We start from the raw sequence: 16,725 nt of genomic DNA on the forward strand, positions 1-16,725 counted from the left end.
TCTCTCTTCACTGTCCTTGGTTGTGTTCCAGAGAGCCGATGTTTCTAGATAAGTGACCTCTTCGTACGTGAGATGTTATAGAACTGGGCCAACCATAGGTTTGTTTAGGTATCAGTTGTACTGAGGAATAGAATAGGGCTTGGTTTTTATGTTTATTTTTAGTATATGTGCTGTCGAAGTGATCACAATTTTTGGTTTTTTTAATAGCAGAAATTTATCTAATGAATTAATTATTATAAACACCCGGAAATTGAAGATGCAAGCAACTATTTGCTCAGTCATGGGACATTTAAGAAAAAGAGAAAGTGGTGGTGGGGTGGTGTGTTAACATATCTCTCAGGAGGTGTAAGCCTATGCCTCTAAATCATATATGGTGCTATAAAGCAGTGTTACCTCAATAAAAAATAATACAAATTTTCTTTCTCAGTTTTCCCATTTTAAATGTGTTTTCAATATTTGCCCTCTCAGTCTCCTAAGATTATTATGAGACAGTGAAGTTGAAAATGCTTGATAAGCTGTGAAGTGCTTTAAACAGAAGGTGACAGAGTGGTGATAAGAAGTAGAGAGTGAAGCTTGACCATGGAAGGGTCTAGAAAGCCACCTGTGTCTAGAAGGGGAAGAGAGAGCAGAGGGATGACATTAGAAAAGACAATAAAAGTGGTTGAGTGCTTTGGCTTTATGGCATGATTACAAATATGCGTAAGACTGAAATGCTAAAAGTGAATCCTTGTGATAGTCTTTTTAATGTAAATTTTTCCAAAATTAAAATAGGAACAGGATTTAGGCAGATGAAGGATATGGGGAGAGAAGAAGAAATATTTCAAATCAAAAGCCAACCCAGTGGTTGAGATGAGCCACGCATAAAGCTGCAAAGAGGCACTGAGCCACGCCGGGGTCCCATCCACTGTCTTTGACCAAAGTCTGTTCGAGAGAAGGAACTGGGTTTCTGTGTGATTTACAAAAACACTTTCTAGAGTATGATTACATGCATTAAATGAGTTATTCTATTTCCACAATTCACTCTTAAACAGCAAAGTACTTACCAATTTTAATACTGTTTTCAAATAGGCCTGGGACCAGTGTGAAAAGAAAATCAAGGAGTTGAAAAGCAGGCTACAAGTTTTAAGGACGCAAAGTAAAGAGCCTCTTCCAGAAGTTCATGAGGACCTCCATAAAGAGAAAGAACTGATTAAGGTATTGAAATCTGAAGTAGCATTCAAGATAATCACTTCACCGTTTTCTGAGAAGTTGAAGTGTTTGTTTGCCTTTCTATTTCTTCGTTGAGACTGAATTTTCATGTTCAGTGGAAACATTTTTCCTGTCTTCTATCTAACATAACATCCTACTGTCTAGAGGAATTAGAATCGATGCTTCTTGAGATCCATGTGTGAAGATGACAAAGACTGGCAAAAATCCACTCCTTAGGATCTTGGAGGTTTCCTCCTCCAAATCCTCTTTGCGTTTCTCCACTATCATGTAAGCTGTGACATCTGAGGTTATAGTGAGATCTGGTCCCTTATCAAATGACCTTGTCTTTGAAATGAGAGTAAACTACAACTAAAAGAAATCATTTTTTTAGAAGCCGACAGGTTGGGTTTTTGGCTCAGATACACATTTTCGTAAATAAGTCAGAAGAAAAAAGATAAATATAGGAGGAATCTAGGGGAGCCAAATAAGGCATGGGGGCGGGTTGGGGGCACAAAAGTAGAATGTAACTATAAATCGGAGACATTCTGCAGGAGAGGAGAAAGGAGAGGGATTAAAACGGGTGGGAAGAGCAAAAGAGGCTGGTGATGGTTCACGGGTGACTTGGTGGTGGAAATTTTATGGGGACTACAGCTGAGAGGAGAAAGCAAACTACAAAAAGGAATAATGATGTAAAATATATAGAGAAATAAAAAATATATTTAAAAAACCTTCCAAAGTATATCACAGTAGCAAAAATCCCTGGATATTTTCAGCCTTTACAGTAGGTGAGGCAAACTTGTGACTGAGAATTCAGACCAGGAAAATCCCCAGGCCAGCAATTCCCTATTCTCTTTCCTCTCTGCAGGTTTGATGCTTAAAAGACATTGAGAGGCTATCACAATGGTTTTACATTTTTTTTCTTCCTTCAGTGACTTCAACAATCAAATAATTGAAAAAATTAGGAAGAACTGAGTTGTCTCATACTTCCAGCTGTGCCAGAAATTAGTGTTTCTCCCTGCCTCTCTTTCCTTCATTGTAAAAAATTCCTTCATTGCAAAGAATTTCTTTTCTTTTTTTTTAAAGATTTTTTTATTTAAATATTTTATTTTATATAATTCATCTTTGCACAATGTATGCATTTTCATTTTGGTTATATTCCTCATACAATTGCACCCCTCCCCCTTATTTTGATTCTAGTCCTTCCTTCCCTCCCTTCCCCCCACCAGTGTGTCTCTGGTTTATAGTTGCTTGTTGATTTTGATTTTTACTTTGTATTGATTAGTCTTTTTCCTGGTCTCTTATTTAGATTTTCTAAATTCCTGCTATGAGTGAGACCATAAAGATTTATTTATTTATATAAGAACTGGGGTAAAGTCAGAGGCGCAGGAGGGTGAGAGAATTCACCAGAGACAGAGCAGGGAGCAGAATAGGCAGACGGATGGAAGACACTGCTGAGGGGAGCAGTGGGCGAGGCAGGAGAGGTCGGCTGCACCGCAAAAAATTTCTTAACAAATAATATGACAGGGCGCAGCGGTTGAGCGCTGGGCTGCGAAGCTGCCCGCAGCCTCTGCAGTGCCAGTTCGATCCCTGGCCGCAGGTGAAGGTCCCACATGGCGCGACAGAACTTTCCTGCAGCGCCCGCTGCTCCCCTCAGCAGTGTGCTTCGTCAGTCTGCCTGTTCTGCTCCCCGCTCTGGCTCTAGTGAATTCTCTCACCCTCCCGTGCTTCTGACTGTACCCAGTGCTTGTATAAATAAATAAATAAATCTTAAAAATAAATAAATAAATAAAACAAATAATATGACAAACTGCCACAAAACCATCCCCCAGCTGAAACAAAACATTACAAATGCCGCCCAAATGCCCTGCATGATTTCAAATGTACTTGGAGAAGGGCCTCCTCCCCCCGGAGGTGTCCATAACCCTAAATTGATGTTTTTATCTTATGTGTTGCCCTATAGTTTTATTGTGTGGGTATGTAGCTCTCAATGAAATATAGAAGTATAACTTTCTATTTTTAAATTTAGGCAAACAGTACCATACTGCAATAATACAACCATTTGCATATAAAGCAACTATTTGCATATAAGGCAACTCTTTACCCTCAGGATTTTGAGTCAGCAGTGTTGCTACCTATAGCTCATTCATCCTCCTTGCTCTATAGTGTAAGTTATTTGACTATAAGACAGTTTTACCTCCCCTTTCCAGTCACTGAATAGTTTCAGATTCTTAACTTTTAATACTCTGATCGGTGTGTGATAGCATCTTTCTGTAGCTTCCTTACTAGGAAGTTGGGCATTTTTTTTAATTTATTTCCCCTTTTTGTCTGCCCTTCTATTTATATCCTTTTTCCCACTTTTCTGTTGCATTCTGTTTTTTCCTTGTTGATTTGAAGTAGCTCCTTATTTGTGCTGCATACTACTACTCAGTGGAGTATAGACATTGAAAATGTCATCTCCCATCAGAGAGTTTGTTTTTCTAAATTTTTTTGGTGTTGCTAGCTGAAAAAAAAATATTTTTTTGTTTTTATGATTTCTGCTGTTTCTTTTGGGAAATCTCCATACTAAAGTCATAAAGGTACTCTCCTACATTTCCTTCTGAAAGTTTTTGAGTTTTGCTTCTTTAACATTTATGTCTTTATTCATTGAAGAATATATTTTTGTGTATGTTTTCAAGTAAAGATCAGATTTTTTTTTTATTTTTTTTTTAATAGAGGCATGTTTTTCATTTATTTATTTATTTTGTTTGTTTGTTTTGTTTATACATGCACTGGGTACAGTCAGAAGCGCGGGAGGGTGAGAGAATTCACCAGAGCCAGAGAGGGGAGCAGAGCAGGCAGAAGGACCGAAGTACACTGCTGAGGGGAGCAGCGGGCGGCAGGAGAGGTCTGCGCGCCATGTGGGACCCTCCTCTGGTGGCCGGGGAGCAGCCGGGGATCGAACCGGCGCTGCAGCCGCGGGCAGCTTCGCAACCCAGCGCTCAACCGCTGCGCCACCTGGGAGGCCCCAGATTTTTTTTTTTAATTCATGTGGAAAACTAGTTGTCGTGGTATCTGTTTATTGAGTAGTCAAGTGTCATGTGTCAAGTTTCCATACAGGTGTGATTGGTTGCTTAGTTCTCTGTTCCACTAATCTGCTAATCTCAGCTATTTAACCAATGATCTTGAGAATTACATTTTATTGTATCAAATCTTCAATTCAGGTGTGATGTTTCCCCATTTTCTTGTTCTCACATGTTAGTATGGATATCCTTGGGTCTTTGACTTTCTCTACAACTTTTAGAAGCAGTTTCTCAAGCTATGGAAAATGTTTACAATGGCTTTGATGGAATTATTATGAATTTCTAGATCAATTTGGGAAAAATTAACGTATTTTTGAAATTAAGTACTCCTGTTCCTGACTCTGGCATATTTCTCCTGTTGGTCTTAGTTAATGATTTTCAATGTTTTACAATTTTCTTTATGTGGTATTGCACATCTTAATATTATTTCTTGGTATGTTATTATTGAGGCTATTGAAAATACTGCATTTTTCGCGTTACCTTTTCTGACTGATTATGCTGGGGCTAGAAATGCAGATAATTTTTGTGTATTGATATTATATTCAGCCATCATGCTCAAACTCTCATCAGTTCCAATAATTTGTCTACATATTCCTTTGGGTGTTTAATGTAGGAATCACCATCTATGGATGACTTTTTTCCTTCCCTTTAATTCTTATGCTTTTTTTTAATATTTTATATAATTCTTACATCTTTTTTCATCTTTGCGCAATGTATGCATTTTCATTTGTTATATTCCCCATACAATTGCACCTCCCCCCTTATTTTGACTCTAGTCCTTCCTTTCCCTGCCCATCTTATGCTTTTTTTTTCCTTACACTGGTCAGCACCTCTAGAACACTGTCAAGTGGAAGCATTGATAATTGGCTCCTTAGTATCACTCCTGATTTTACAAAGAATGATGCTGACATTTCACCATTAAGTGTAATATTTCCCAGTCATGTATGTGTTAGTAGATGTTCCTTTTTTTTTTTTTTTTGGCACAGATTTATTTTTAGGTTAGTAGATGTTCTTATTAGGTTTAAACAGTTCTATCTACCTAAAATTTCACAGTTCTTATCATGTCTGCATCTTTAGGTTTAGATCTAGACTTCATTAACAAGTATGAGGATTTGGAGTCATTCAGTGGATACCTTGAGTTCCCATCCATAAAGTTTAGAAACTGGTGCTGAATATGAACTGTAAACCCACAAAGAGACCTAATTTTCTCCAAGCATCACACTTCTTAGTTTCCAGTGGGATTCTTGCAGTTTCCATAGCCTCACATCACATGGAAAGAATCAGGGAAAGAGTCCAAGGGCACTGAGTTTATTCAACCCATGACCGTATTCCAGAAAGATCCCAAGTAACCAGAAGCCTGTCTGGGACAGTGTTAGCATCCCTGAATCCCCTGGGGAGATATGTTAACCACTTGACCTGGCCAAGCTTTACTTTCCTTCTTGGAAAAGTACATTCCCATTACAGTCAAGCCAGTGCATGGGGAAATTGCTTTACGCTTTTATATGTGTCTGTATGTAATACCTTTATATATTTTATATACTAACTTTTCACTATTATGAAATTTGATACAGTGGACATCTGTGTTTACTAAGTTTGTCAAATGACTGTCAACTATCCTTGAGACAGTTTTATTTTTTAAATAATTTTTGAATGAGTAAGATCACATGGTTCATAATTTAGATGTTGTAAAAGACATATATGAACTTTTTTTTTCTCATCAGTACCTCTCCACAGAAGTAATCAATGCTACCAGTTTGTTGTGCATTCTTTCAAAGATATTCTGTGCATTAAGGCCAGTATATACGTATACACATATATACACATATATGTACATATGTCCTTATAGCCGTGTATATACAGGACCTCTATATGTGTGTGTGTGTGTGTGTGTGTGTGTATACATGCACTGCACTTCCATCTTGGGTGCTGCTTTCTTTTTTTCTCCTAGTCAGATTAGGTAACACTGGCAGATTCCTCACAGCAATTCAGTAGAGGGAGTTGGGAGCGTCTTTTTAACCAAATAGTTATGTAGAAAGAGAGGACATCATAGTCCCAGCAGCAACTGACTCCATAGGCAAAGATTTAAAGGTAGTTGCCCCATCGTGGAAAGTCCAGTCGAGACCTGTGCAGTCATCACTTTATGTAGTCAGATCACTTTAAGTTTTATGTCACATAGGCAACTTACCTGTTTAAATTAAGGCAAACTGAAATGATCTCTTTTGCTATTAGTTTGATAGCAGACCTGAAGGAGTATTTTAAAGACAGAAGCATGATTTTTGAAACATTTGTACAAACAGTGATTGTCACTATGAAATATTTCCACCATAGACCTTGCTGTATATAATGTTTGATTCCTTGCATTTTTCACTTAACGCCTATGAACAGTTTAAAGCTCTGCACACTGCCAAACTGCTTTCCTTTCGATCATGTTTGGCTCTCTGCGGACTTAGCCTGCACCCGCATCGTAGTCCACACTGAGCAATGCTTTGGTGAGCAGGGCTGTCATGGCCTCAGCCAGCACGTAGGTGCAGAGGAGACCACAGGAGAGGCCCATGTTAACCCAAGAGTCCCACACTGTGCAAACATACATGTGTGTACATAATTCTAAGCGTGGTATGAAAGCAGGAAAAGGATGGGGGGCTATAAATGCATAAAACGGGTCCTAATCTCTTCTGATGATTCAGAGAAGACTCCTTTGTGTCTGAGATCTGAATTGTGTCAATAGAAATTAAAATTTTGAAGCATTGTGGTGAAGGAGTGGGTAGCATTTTGGGCTAGAGTTTAAAGAAATACAAATTTTATCAATGAGGAATCATTACACATATTATTTTTGCTGCCAAGATACATAAAACAACCAGAAAGCATGTGGAAAAAGAAAGATATAGTCATTTTTTTGAGGACACAATTTGGCAATATTAAGAATCACAAAAATGTTCATAGTCAAAAGCCCTATACTTGATAGTTATCCTAACCACAAAGAAAACCAAACCAAATTGGCTGACACCCAAGTCGGATAATTTAAACACACCTCCTCACTGTGCAGGCATTTGAGCCCACACCTCTGAGCAGGGGCAAGGAAGGCTGGGCTTCCTGACACCCACACTGACACTGGGGTGGAGATGCTGGGTGGAGCTCAGCCCACTGCAGTTGTCCTCTAGCTAAGTCCGGAGTGGCTTAGCACTTTCCTGTTATCCTCTTTGTTATGTAACTTAATATTCAGGGTCCCACTGCAGAATCTGCTCTTATCCTCTTTACTAGAGCCCTGTGTCTAAAATTAACTAAAATTCACTGATTTCCTTCTGATAAGGGTATTTTTCAATTTCCATGCAGCCTTTAAAAAGAATTCTCCAGATCAGTTTATTAAATGTTGCTACTTATCAGCAAAATGCTGAAATCGCAAAAGGTAGCTTTTAGAGCTCTGAAAATAATCAAAATTAACACTTTTTTGGTTGTAGTTGCCACCACCACCCCCTCCCCCACTTCTTTCTGATGTAGTTGAAAGTCTCTTCTTTCAGATTTCATTAGATAGGTATAAATGGCAAGCCTTAAAATGTGCCAAAGCATGAAGAATTATAAACCCACTAAAAACCTGACGGAAGCTTGCATGTTTGGGCTGTTTCCTCTGGCCTCCCTTCCGGTGAAAATAACGTTTTGATTAATTTCTATTTTAAAAAGTTTTAACTGGACAAATATTTCATTAAAAAAAAAATGTTCCCATGACCATAGGAAATTTTCTGCTCATCAATGTCTGCTAATTATTAGGGAAGAGGTTTTTTTTTTTTCCTTCTGTTGCATTCATTGTTTCCAAAGTCAACCAAAGTAACTCCCGTTGAACAAAAGCTGTTGTTTATGATTGCCACTGTCACAACAGTGCTCTTCTTAGGGGGGTTTCAACATGGGAAGTCGCATTTTAGAACTTTCTTGTTACCTAGCTTCAGGATTAAGAGCCGAGGGGTGGGTGTGTGAGAGAGTTGCTAGGTGCCAAAAATACTTTCCTCTAAATAAGGAGTCCTACATGACTTAAAAATAGAAGTAATTACATAAGAATCTAAACTACCTAAGAAAATGGAAATAGAGGCAGGAAAGAGTTTTTCTGCAAGAAAACGTGGTGAGGAACTGGCCAGCTGGAGCGCAGAGGCTGACCTGGGCTGTTTCTCATTCCGAAGGCCCCGCCCCCTGCGGGTCTCCCCTCCCCCCGGAGTCCAATCAAAGGATTAGCCTACAGGTTTGGAAACAACGGCGGTCTGAGTTTAAGGGTTTTTTTTTCTTTCCCCTTCTAATGTTTAAATGCAGGACCTAGAGAAGTCTTTGGCTAACTGGACTCAGAACTTGCAAGAACTTCACGCGATGAAAGCCGACTTAACCCAGCACATTCTTGTGGAAGACGTGATGATTTTGAAGGAGCAAATAGAGCATTTGCACAGACAATGGGAGGACCTCTGCCTAAGAGTAAGTCAGTGACCAGCGGAGCCCGGCTGTGGAGAGTTTATTGAAATGTCTCCGAAGGCCAGACCAAGTAGAAAGGAGCTTAATTTCATTGATCTGGAGGCCCTTTGCAGTGGGGGGCCAGGTCAACGCTATTTCTTTAAGAGACAGCAACAGGGTTTAAAACAGATTTGATCCTTTGTTTCTCCAGCGCTCATTGCTGGAAGTTTGCACACTTTTAATGAGCTTTTTCAAAAGTCACCCTAAAGTTTGGGGGCCCGGGGCGGGCAGGGGGGTTGGGGTGGGTGTCGGTGAATTAGAATTATGAGCTGCTGTGTGGACTCTCCACTCTGTCTTGTGTAAATGGCTAGAAGGAATAGGTATAACAGAATCTGGACTCAGCTAAGAAGAGGTCTCCGGTCCGGCTGTAGAGGGTTATCTCTGCGGTCTGGACCCCAACAACCTGCCCCAGTGGTGCTTCAGTGCCCCTGCGGGGCTTTTATCTGAGAAGTGGGCTTTCACGTGCGTTTCTTAATAGCAGTTGGTTTTTAAAACTCTAAAAGAAATGCCCCACCGCTCCACTTAGTAACTCCATGTCTCTTTATTGTGGTTAGGGTATTATTTTTTTACAATATATGTTTGTGACAGGATCAGGATAGAATTAAAGGTTTCAAATGGATCTTTGTTCTAAGAGCATTCAATTCTATGAAAAATAAATTTCTTAATCTCATTTTTCTGAATTAAGTAGTGTATTTAAAAGTTGAAATTCAGACATTTTGAGTCCATGTTAATAAAAACATTTTTCCTTCTTGATTTTAGTATTTAATATTCATATTGTGCCCTAATTTTAAAGATCATTCTAGAATTCTTATTCATATTTCATATAATGGAAAATATTTGGAGTATGTGAGAAGTGTTCTAAAAGCTAAGGTAGAAGCAAAGACTGGGGCCCAGATGTTCCTAATTGTTACCAGTGATGAATACCAGAGACCAATCAGAATAAAGCTGTGCAAATGCCAGGATTTTAAAAAGGGCCGAGATAAATAGATGCCCTGAGGAATGGAAACACAAAGCTTGTGTTTTTAGGATAGTTTTTTGAGCTTTCTTAACACCTTTGGCTGGGTGGGGGTGCAACCTTGAACCATTTTTGCCTCACTCTGAAGAGTAGTTTTTGTTTTTCGTTTTTTTTTAATGGCAGGAAAATATTGATTTCCCCCTCTGTAAAGCGGGCTATTAGAACCTGAACAAGAGAATGGTTAGCTACTGCTTTTAACTGTAAATCTCTAAAGTTTTTCTAAACCTGAGAATTCTTTTGTACATTTAGAAAAACTCATTGGTGTTCTTCATATTTAAGTAAGTAATTGAACCCAGTAAGGAAGAAGACCCTTTGCTGATATCGGCTGAGACCGCTAATGCTTAATGGAACACTGGACTTGTGGGGGCACCCTAGTTGCTGCAAACCAGCAAGTCATTTCCATCCAGAACCATGCTGCTTAATGGGTGGATGGATCACATGAGTCATGTGCAAAAAATAATTTTTTTATTTTACTTTTCTTTGTGTTTGAAATTTAATACTGAAACATTTAAATGGCTTCAATTTTCATGGTCCATTATTACTGCAAGTGTCAGATTTATATTGTGATCTAGATTATACCTTTTAAATTAAATAGGCAAGACATTGGCCTTCAGTAGAAATAAGATGTTATTTTTTAAAAAAGGAATGGATTAGGGTTATAAAATTACAAATTAGCGTGTAGCAAGCAGCAATTAATGTATACTGAAAGAACAAGAAGCAGGAAGGTGTAACCAGTAACCTTTCCTGTTTCTAATTTTTATTATAATCTGATATTAATAGGAATGTGTTGAATTAAACAATCTTTTTTGCACAGTTATTCTTCGTTGACAAAATGAAGTCAAGTAAAGATCGCCAGGTGCAATCTTTATTTTGTTGCTTTTTATGGCATTTATCAAAGGTGTAAGAAACTATTGTTGCTGTTAAACCCCAGGTATTTAAGAGGCAGAACAGTGATTTAGGTCTCCAGGGCTTCTGATTAAAATTAGTGAAAGTCCTAGACCTTTTGATGGAAGGAAGGGAAGGGAAATGTTTTCCTTCCTGCCTGTACTCAGGGCCCAAATGTATTTTCATTTCCAGGTAGCTATACGGAAACAGGAGATTGAAGACAGACTGAATTCATGGATTGTGTTCAACGAAAAAAATAAAGAATTGTGTGCATGGCTGGTACAGATGGAAAACAAAGTTCTGCAGACAGCGGATATCAGCATTGAGGAAATGATTGACAAGTTACAGAAGGTAAGCAGGGCACCCCAGTGGGTAGAACTTAACTACCTCAGAATCCTCTACCCTCCTCAAAGCTAAGTGGTACAGATCGGCTTCCAGTCATGTTTGAGTAATTTGATAGCACTTGCTCACTATTTTAATTTCTTCTCAAAGAAGTTGTAGGGGGCAGGAAGAAACAGTGCAGGTTTTCTATGATCCCATGCTGACGGGGTAAAGGAGGAAAGAGTCCTGGAGCCCTCAGTGGCTTTTGTAGGCTTTTATTGGTATTTACCAGGTTCATGGCAGGCAGGAGGCTGGCAGGCCTCCCAGCCCCCAGCAAGTCCTCACTCTATCTGGGCTCTCCGGCATTCTCTGGTGGCCTTGTTCTCATGGTTCTTCTGCTTCTCGGCTTCTGCTCTCGGCTTCCGCTGGCATCCCCGCAATGCCGACCCTAAAAACCCAGTCTCAGCCCAGGTGAATCCCATCTACCTATGCCCACACCCTACTCCAGGTGCCCGCCATCAGGCATGCATTCGGGACCACAGGGTTCCGTTATCTGTCCTGATGGCAGGAGGGCAGAAAAGCCTGATACTTTTTACCTTACCCTACAGAAGTACAAAGTGATGGGCATTTGAGGCCACTGAGTGTGCCCATGCTGTGTGCTAAGGCGAGTTGCTCTCTGTGGGTGAGTGTAAAGGTCAGGAACAGACACGGTGCAGGTTTTCTGATCCAGCAGACCGGGTAAAGGAGTCAGAGTCCTCAGTGGGTTTTTGCAGGTCTTTTATTGGGGTTCACCAGGCATATGGCATGCAGGGGTGCTGGGGGGCTGGGAGGCTGGCAGTCCTCCCAGCCCCCAGCAAATCCTCACTGTATCTGGGCTCTCTGGCGTTCTCTGCTTCTGCTTCGGGCTTCTTTTTCGGCTTCTGCTGCTGCTGCTGGCGTCCCCATGACACCGCCCTTAAAAGCCCAGTCTTAGCCCAGGTGAATCCCATCTACCTATGCCCACACCCTACTCCAGGTGGCCGCCATCAGGCATGCATTCAGGACCACAAGGATCCATCATCTATCCTGATGGCGGGAGGGCAGAAAAGCCTGACATTTTCCTTACCCTACAGTGAGGAAGTCTGAGCTGAGAAGACTCACGTCTCCTAGTGTCAGGTCACACCCCCGGCGATTTTTAATATTGTTAAGGAGCTAGTTATTGTTAAGGTACGCCCATTGCCAAAGGCAAGAGACCACCAGCATCAGGACCCATAATTTTAAAACAGTCACTCATCCAAGAGTAAAGGTAGACTGAGCGTTCTTGCTGCAGTCACCCAAAATGCAAGTCAGTTCAACTTCAGGAAAGCTTTTGATTTTAGGACAATTTAGTTAGACTCAGTTGCCCTCAGCTCCCAAGTTTAAAAGAAACCATGAGGAAAAACAGGACTACTGAATTAAAGTGATGACTGGAGGAGGGGGCCTCCCCTGGTGGCTCAGCGGTTGAGCGCTGGGTTGCGAGTCTGCCTGCATCCTCTGCAGCGCCAGTTCGATCCCCGGCCACCGGCAAGGGTCCCACCAAAAAAAAAAGTGATGACTGCCTTACAAGTCACACATGTGCTAAGGGGCCACGATTTGATTTCTTAGGCACTTGCTGAAGAGTTAGTTGCCTTAACAGGTGTGAGAATTGTGTATTTTTAAAAAATTTCAAAAGGCAGCTATGGCTGGCAATTTGAGCTTTGTGTAGTAATTTGAGCTTTGTGTTTTGATGCCTATGCCAGGACTGCATGGAAGAAATAAACCTGTTTAGTGAAAACAAGTTACAATTAAAGCAAATGGGAGACCAATTGATCAAAGCCAGCAACAAGACAAGAGCAGCTGAGATCGACGACAAGCTCAACAAGATTAATGATCGCTGGCAGCATCTTTTTGATGTCATTGGATCAAGGTAAGAAATGACCTAAAAATGACTCTTGCTTCCTAGGTAGAGTGGTTACATCACAAATCTAGAAAAAGAGCCTAGTCTTCCTCTAAGGTAATCCAGCAGTTTTATAAACAAACAGATAAAGGCAAAGTTCAGTAATAATGAGTAAAAATTCTTAGGCCAATGCTATGGGAAGATTTTTATATTATAAATGTTTTTTTTCCTTTAGCTTAAAATTTCACATAAATTAATAGGTTTAAATGAGAGTTGGAGACTTAATTTGAAAAAAGATCCTCAAGGAGATCTATTTTGAAATTCTAACTCTGCTTTAAGATTTGCATGTCTCCCAGATGAAATCCTGCCTGCCTGTTCCTGCCCACGTGTGGCAAATGCATGTAGGTCAGAGCATAGAGCTGATTTCAAGATGCTGATCTGGAGGTCCCTGACTGCCCCCACCCAAGGGGTTTGCAGGGACTGCTATAGGGGTGTGCTTGGCGTGCCAGCTCCCCAGTGGGCATCTGGTCCTAATGGGGAGATTTAGGAGGCACAGGTGTGACCACAGTGAGGTGTATTCTCTGTGCAACCTTATCAGAAATAAGACTGATAGCTTTGTCTCCCCTCACCTAATAATAATGCCACCCAAAACTTTTAAATGCCTTCTGTCTTCAAATTCTTCTCTAAATAGGGATCCCAACCAAAGTGTTACTCAGTTGCTACCTGGCATACAGAGAGTGGCCACTGGGCCTTGGGATCCCACGGGCAGCTCTGTGTAGCCTCTGGGCAGATGCATCGTTACGTGAAGTGTGCTCACGTGGACTATAATGCAGGATATAAAGGGGAGGAAGAATTGGGGACTACTGAAAATCAGAGACTTAGTAATTTGGCACTTCCTCCAGCCCACTGTTTACAGTAACTGATCCAGTGGGCAAAGGCACCAAGCTAAGTGCTGCGAGAATTACAGACAGGAAGTAAGATGAGTTGTTGTGTTAATGGGGGTGGACCTCTGAGCAGCTGTAGAGTTGAGTGGTTTGAGGACTCATATCACACCTTCCTGGAGTGGGGGTGGGTGGGGATTCGGAAGAGCCTGACTGAAGAGTAGTGTTCCCAGAGAGTCCCGAATGAACACTTCTCAAGTATTAGTGGTGGCAGAGAAGGAGAGACGCACATTGTGAACAAAAGGTGCAGGGCAGAACAGCCTGGAAAGCCATTCGGGAAGGGACAAGATGCTCCACTGTCTCAAGTGTGGAAGATGAAGCCAGAGAGCTAGGTTGGAGCATATTAGTCTTGGAACACCTAAGACCTCTACTAAAGATTGGGCCCCCTAAATAAAGTCTGAGTCAGTCATGGTTTTTAGCAGTAGAGCCAAAATTAGGGTGATTTGGCTGGCAAATATTAGGGTGATTTGGCTGGCACTTCAGGCTGGGTTGAACTCAATTTCTCTTTGCTGCCAGTTGAAAAAAAGTCTGAGGAAATCAATGGAGATAACTCAAGTGAGAATTACGAGCACAGCTTTTGAGTCAGCTGTGACTTTTCCACTTAGCTCACTCACCATGGAAACTTAAGTAGTGATTTCACCTTTTTAAGCCTCAGTTTCCAAATCTGCAAACTGTGTCAAACAGCACTGCTGACTCAGAGGCCACCGTGGAGTGGACATGTGTCTCCCATTTGACATACAACCAGCACGTGGAAGCCAGCTTTTATTCAGTGGTTATTGTCATTATTTTTCCCTAAGAAGACTCTTAAGACTAAGTAGCAAGTTTGTTGCATGGAAGAGGATTCTCTCAGTTGTGTCTAGAAGTGAGAGGTCTTTTCTCCGTGAGACTGGTGTTTTTGACTGTCTTATTTCCAATGCTTAGAACAGTGTTTCAGATACTTGTTGAAGTGAATAAACATTCTAGTGCATAAGAGTAAGATGATTTCTGTTGGGTAAGTTGAGTCTGGTATGTCACTGTGGTCACTGTCTCACACCCTAAAGCATCTTGGGCACCAATCAAGAGTCTGATAGCATCGCACCTGTTCTTGGTCGGCTCAGGAGCCCAAGGCTGTTTACTTTCCTCTCTTCTCTCTCTGGGAAATTCCTTGGTGGGAAAGGGATAAAATAGCAAGTGACATTTCTTCTTGGAAGAAATAATTGGCAAAATAAAGAGTTGAAATAATGGCAAATATATTGGTTGGCAGCTTTATTACTTACAATGTATTTTTGTCTTCAGTTGATTTATCTTTTATTGAGGTGATAATGGTTTACAACACTATATGAGATTTAGGAGTGTAGAATCACACCTCTTCAGATGTGTGTGTCCACACCGTGCTTCTTATGTGTGATTTCACTTAATCCTCTGCAGTTTGGAGAGGTAGATCCCATTTTGCAGATAAGGAAGCTGAAGTCACTGACCAGTTAGATTGTCAGCTCTTGACTCAACCAGAATTTCGACTTAGGCAGCTCTGTCGCCTTCTTGCTACCCCAGACCCTCCTAGTTTGTTGAAATGAGTAAAAACATAATGAGAGCCTAGTACTTTCACATTGGAGGACTAAGGAAGTAGTAACTTCCCTTACCTTAAAGCTAAGGCCAGACTGAGACTGATGACTGAGAGTTTATAAAACTTGTTGAGTTTACCCTCAGGTTGATCTGAGGATTGAGACAATAAGCTTGGCCTGGACTTGGCTTCAGCTCCTTGACTGATCTCTGACACTGATAACATCACTGTCACGGGAGGAGGGAGGGAAGCACACAGGCTCCACAGAATTTAGATTTGCAGAATACCGGTCAGAATCAGCAGCCCCACAGGCTACACTGGTGGCCTCATTTGCCCAAGGAATTCTGGGCACCATTTACTCTTTTGGGTTCTGCTCACTGTATTCTGCTGCCTCAGCCCTGTGGCAGTGGACAATGTCTCTTGTTAAAAGTGATAAGTAAGGCCCCTCCCCTGGTGGCTCAGGCTGTTGAGCGCAGCACTGTGAAGCTGTCTGCAGCCTCTGCAGCACCAGTTCGATCCCGGCCAGCCGGCGAGTGTCCCACATGGCGTGGCAGACCTCTCCTGTCTTGCCCGCTGCTCCCCTCAGCAGTATATTTCAGTATATCTGCCTGTTTTGTCCCCCACTCTCTCTGGTGAATCCTCTCACCCTCCCACGCATCTGGCCTGTACCTTGGTTCTTGTATGCATGAATAAATAAATCTTTAAAAAAAATAAAAATAAAGTGATAAGGGAGATTTTGAGGGAGATCTTATACAAGTAAGCCTCATGACTTCAAGATTTTATTATTTTTTTCACTTCAAGATTTTAACAATAAGCCCTTAAGTTCAAATTTTGGAGTGGTGTTCAGAAGTCCAGACCTCAACAACTTAGGTTTAATTCACTAAAAAAAAATGAAAAAAAGATCTGTTGTTTTGGTTCATTCTCAGCAAAATAGGGAATTGCTAAACAATTGCGGGCTTTGTTCTTTAAATGCACATTTAACTTCTGATCATTTTTGCATAGTATGCTCCACTATGGGACATAGGAAAGGAGAGGAAACCAGTATTATTTATTGACAGGCTCATGTATATGACTTCATTTTGTTCCTGTAACAACCCTGCAGTATCAGTATCCTCCTTATTTCAGACGTTGCAGTGGAGAGAAGGCAAATAACCGACCCAGAAACATAGGGCCGAGCAGGGTGGGATGGAGCCAAGGTCTGCCTGTCCCAGTACCCCATGCATCAAAAGAGCATGTGGCTCTTCTGAGACCTTGGCTATTAAAAGTTTTGTCAGAATTTTTCTAAAACCTTGGACTCCATGTAGAATTTATAGAGTCATGATTCTCAAACATGCATCAGAGTCCCTGGAGGACTCATGAAAATGTAGATGGCAGACCCCACCTCCAGAGGTCCTAGT

General features: G+C 41.1%; 1 protein-coding gene across 1 annotated transcript in view; it reads left to right on the top strand.

Moving 5' to 3' along the window:
- SYNE2 (spectrin repeat containing nuclear envelope protein 2) overlaps positions 1-16,725 on the top strand; it is a gene marked incomplete at both ends in the record, with an annotated part of 255,875 nt that overhangs the window by 210,972 nt on the left and 28,178 nt on the right. Inside the window, 4 exons of the mRNA XM_084241092.1 lie at positions 1,069-1,194; positions 8,541-8,696; positions 10,825-10,983; positions 12,711-12,877. Of these exons, the coding sequence (XP_084097218.1) occupies positions 1,069-1,194; positions 8,541-8,696; positions 10,825-10,983; positions 12,711-12,877 (608 nt within the window). The remainder of the gene's footprint in view (positions 1-1,068; positions 1,195-8,540; positions 8,697-10,824; positions 10,984-12,710; positions 12,878-16,725) is intronic.

This window comes from Talpa europaea (genome assembly GCF_964194135.1).
Source record: "Talpa europaea genome assembly, chromosome: 8".
Lineage (NCBI taxonomy): Eukaryota > Metazoa > Chordata > Mammalia > Eulipotyphla > Talpidae > Talpa > Talpa europaea.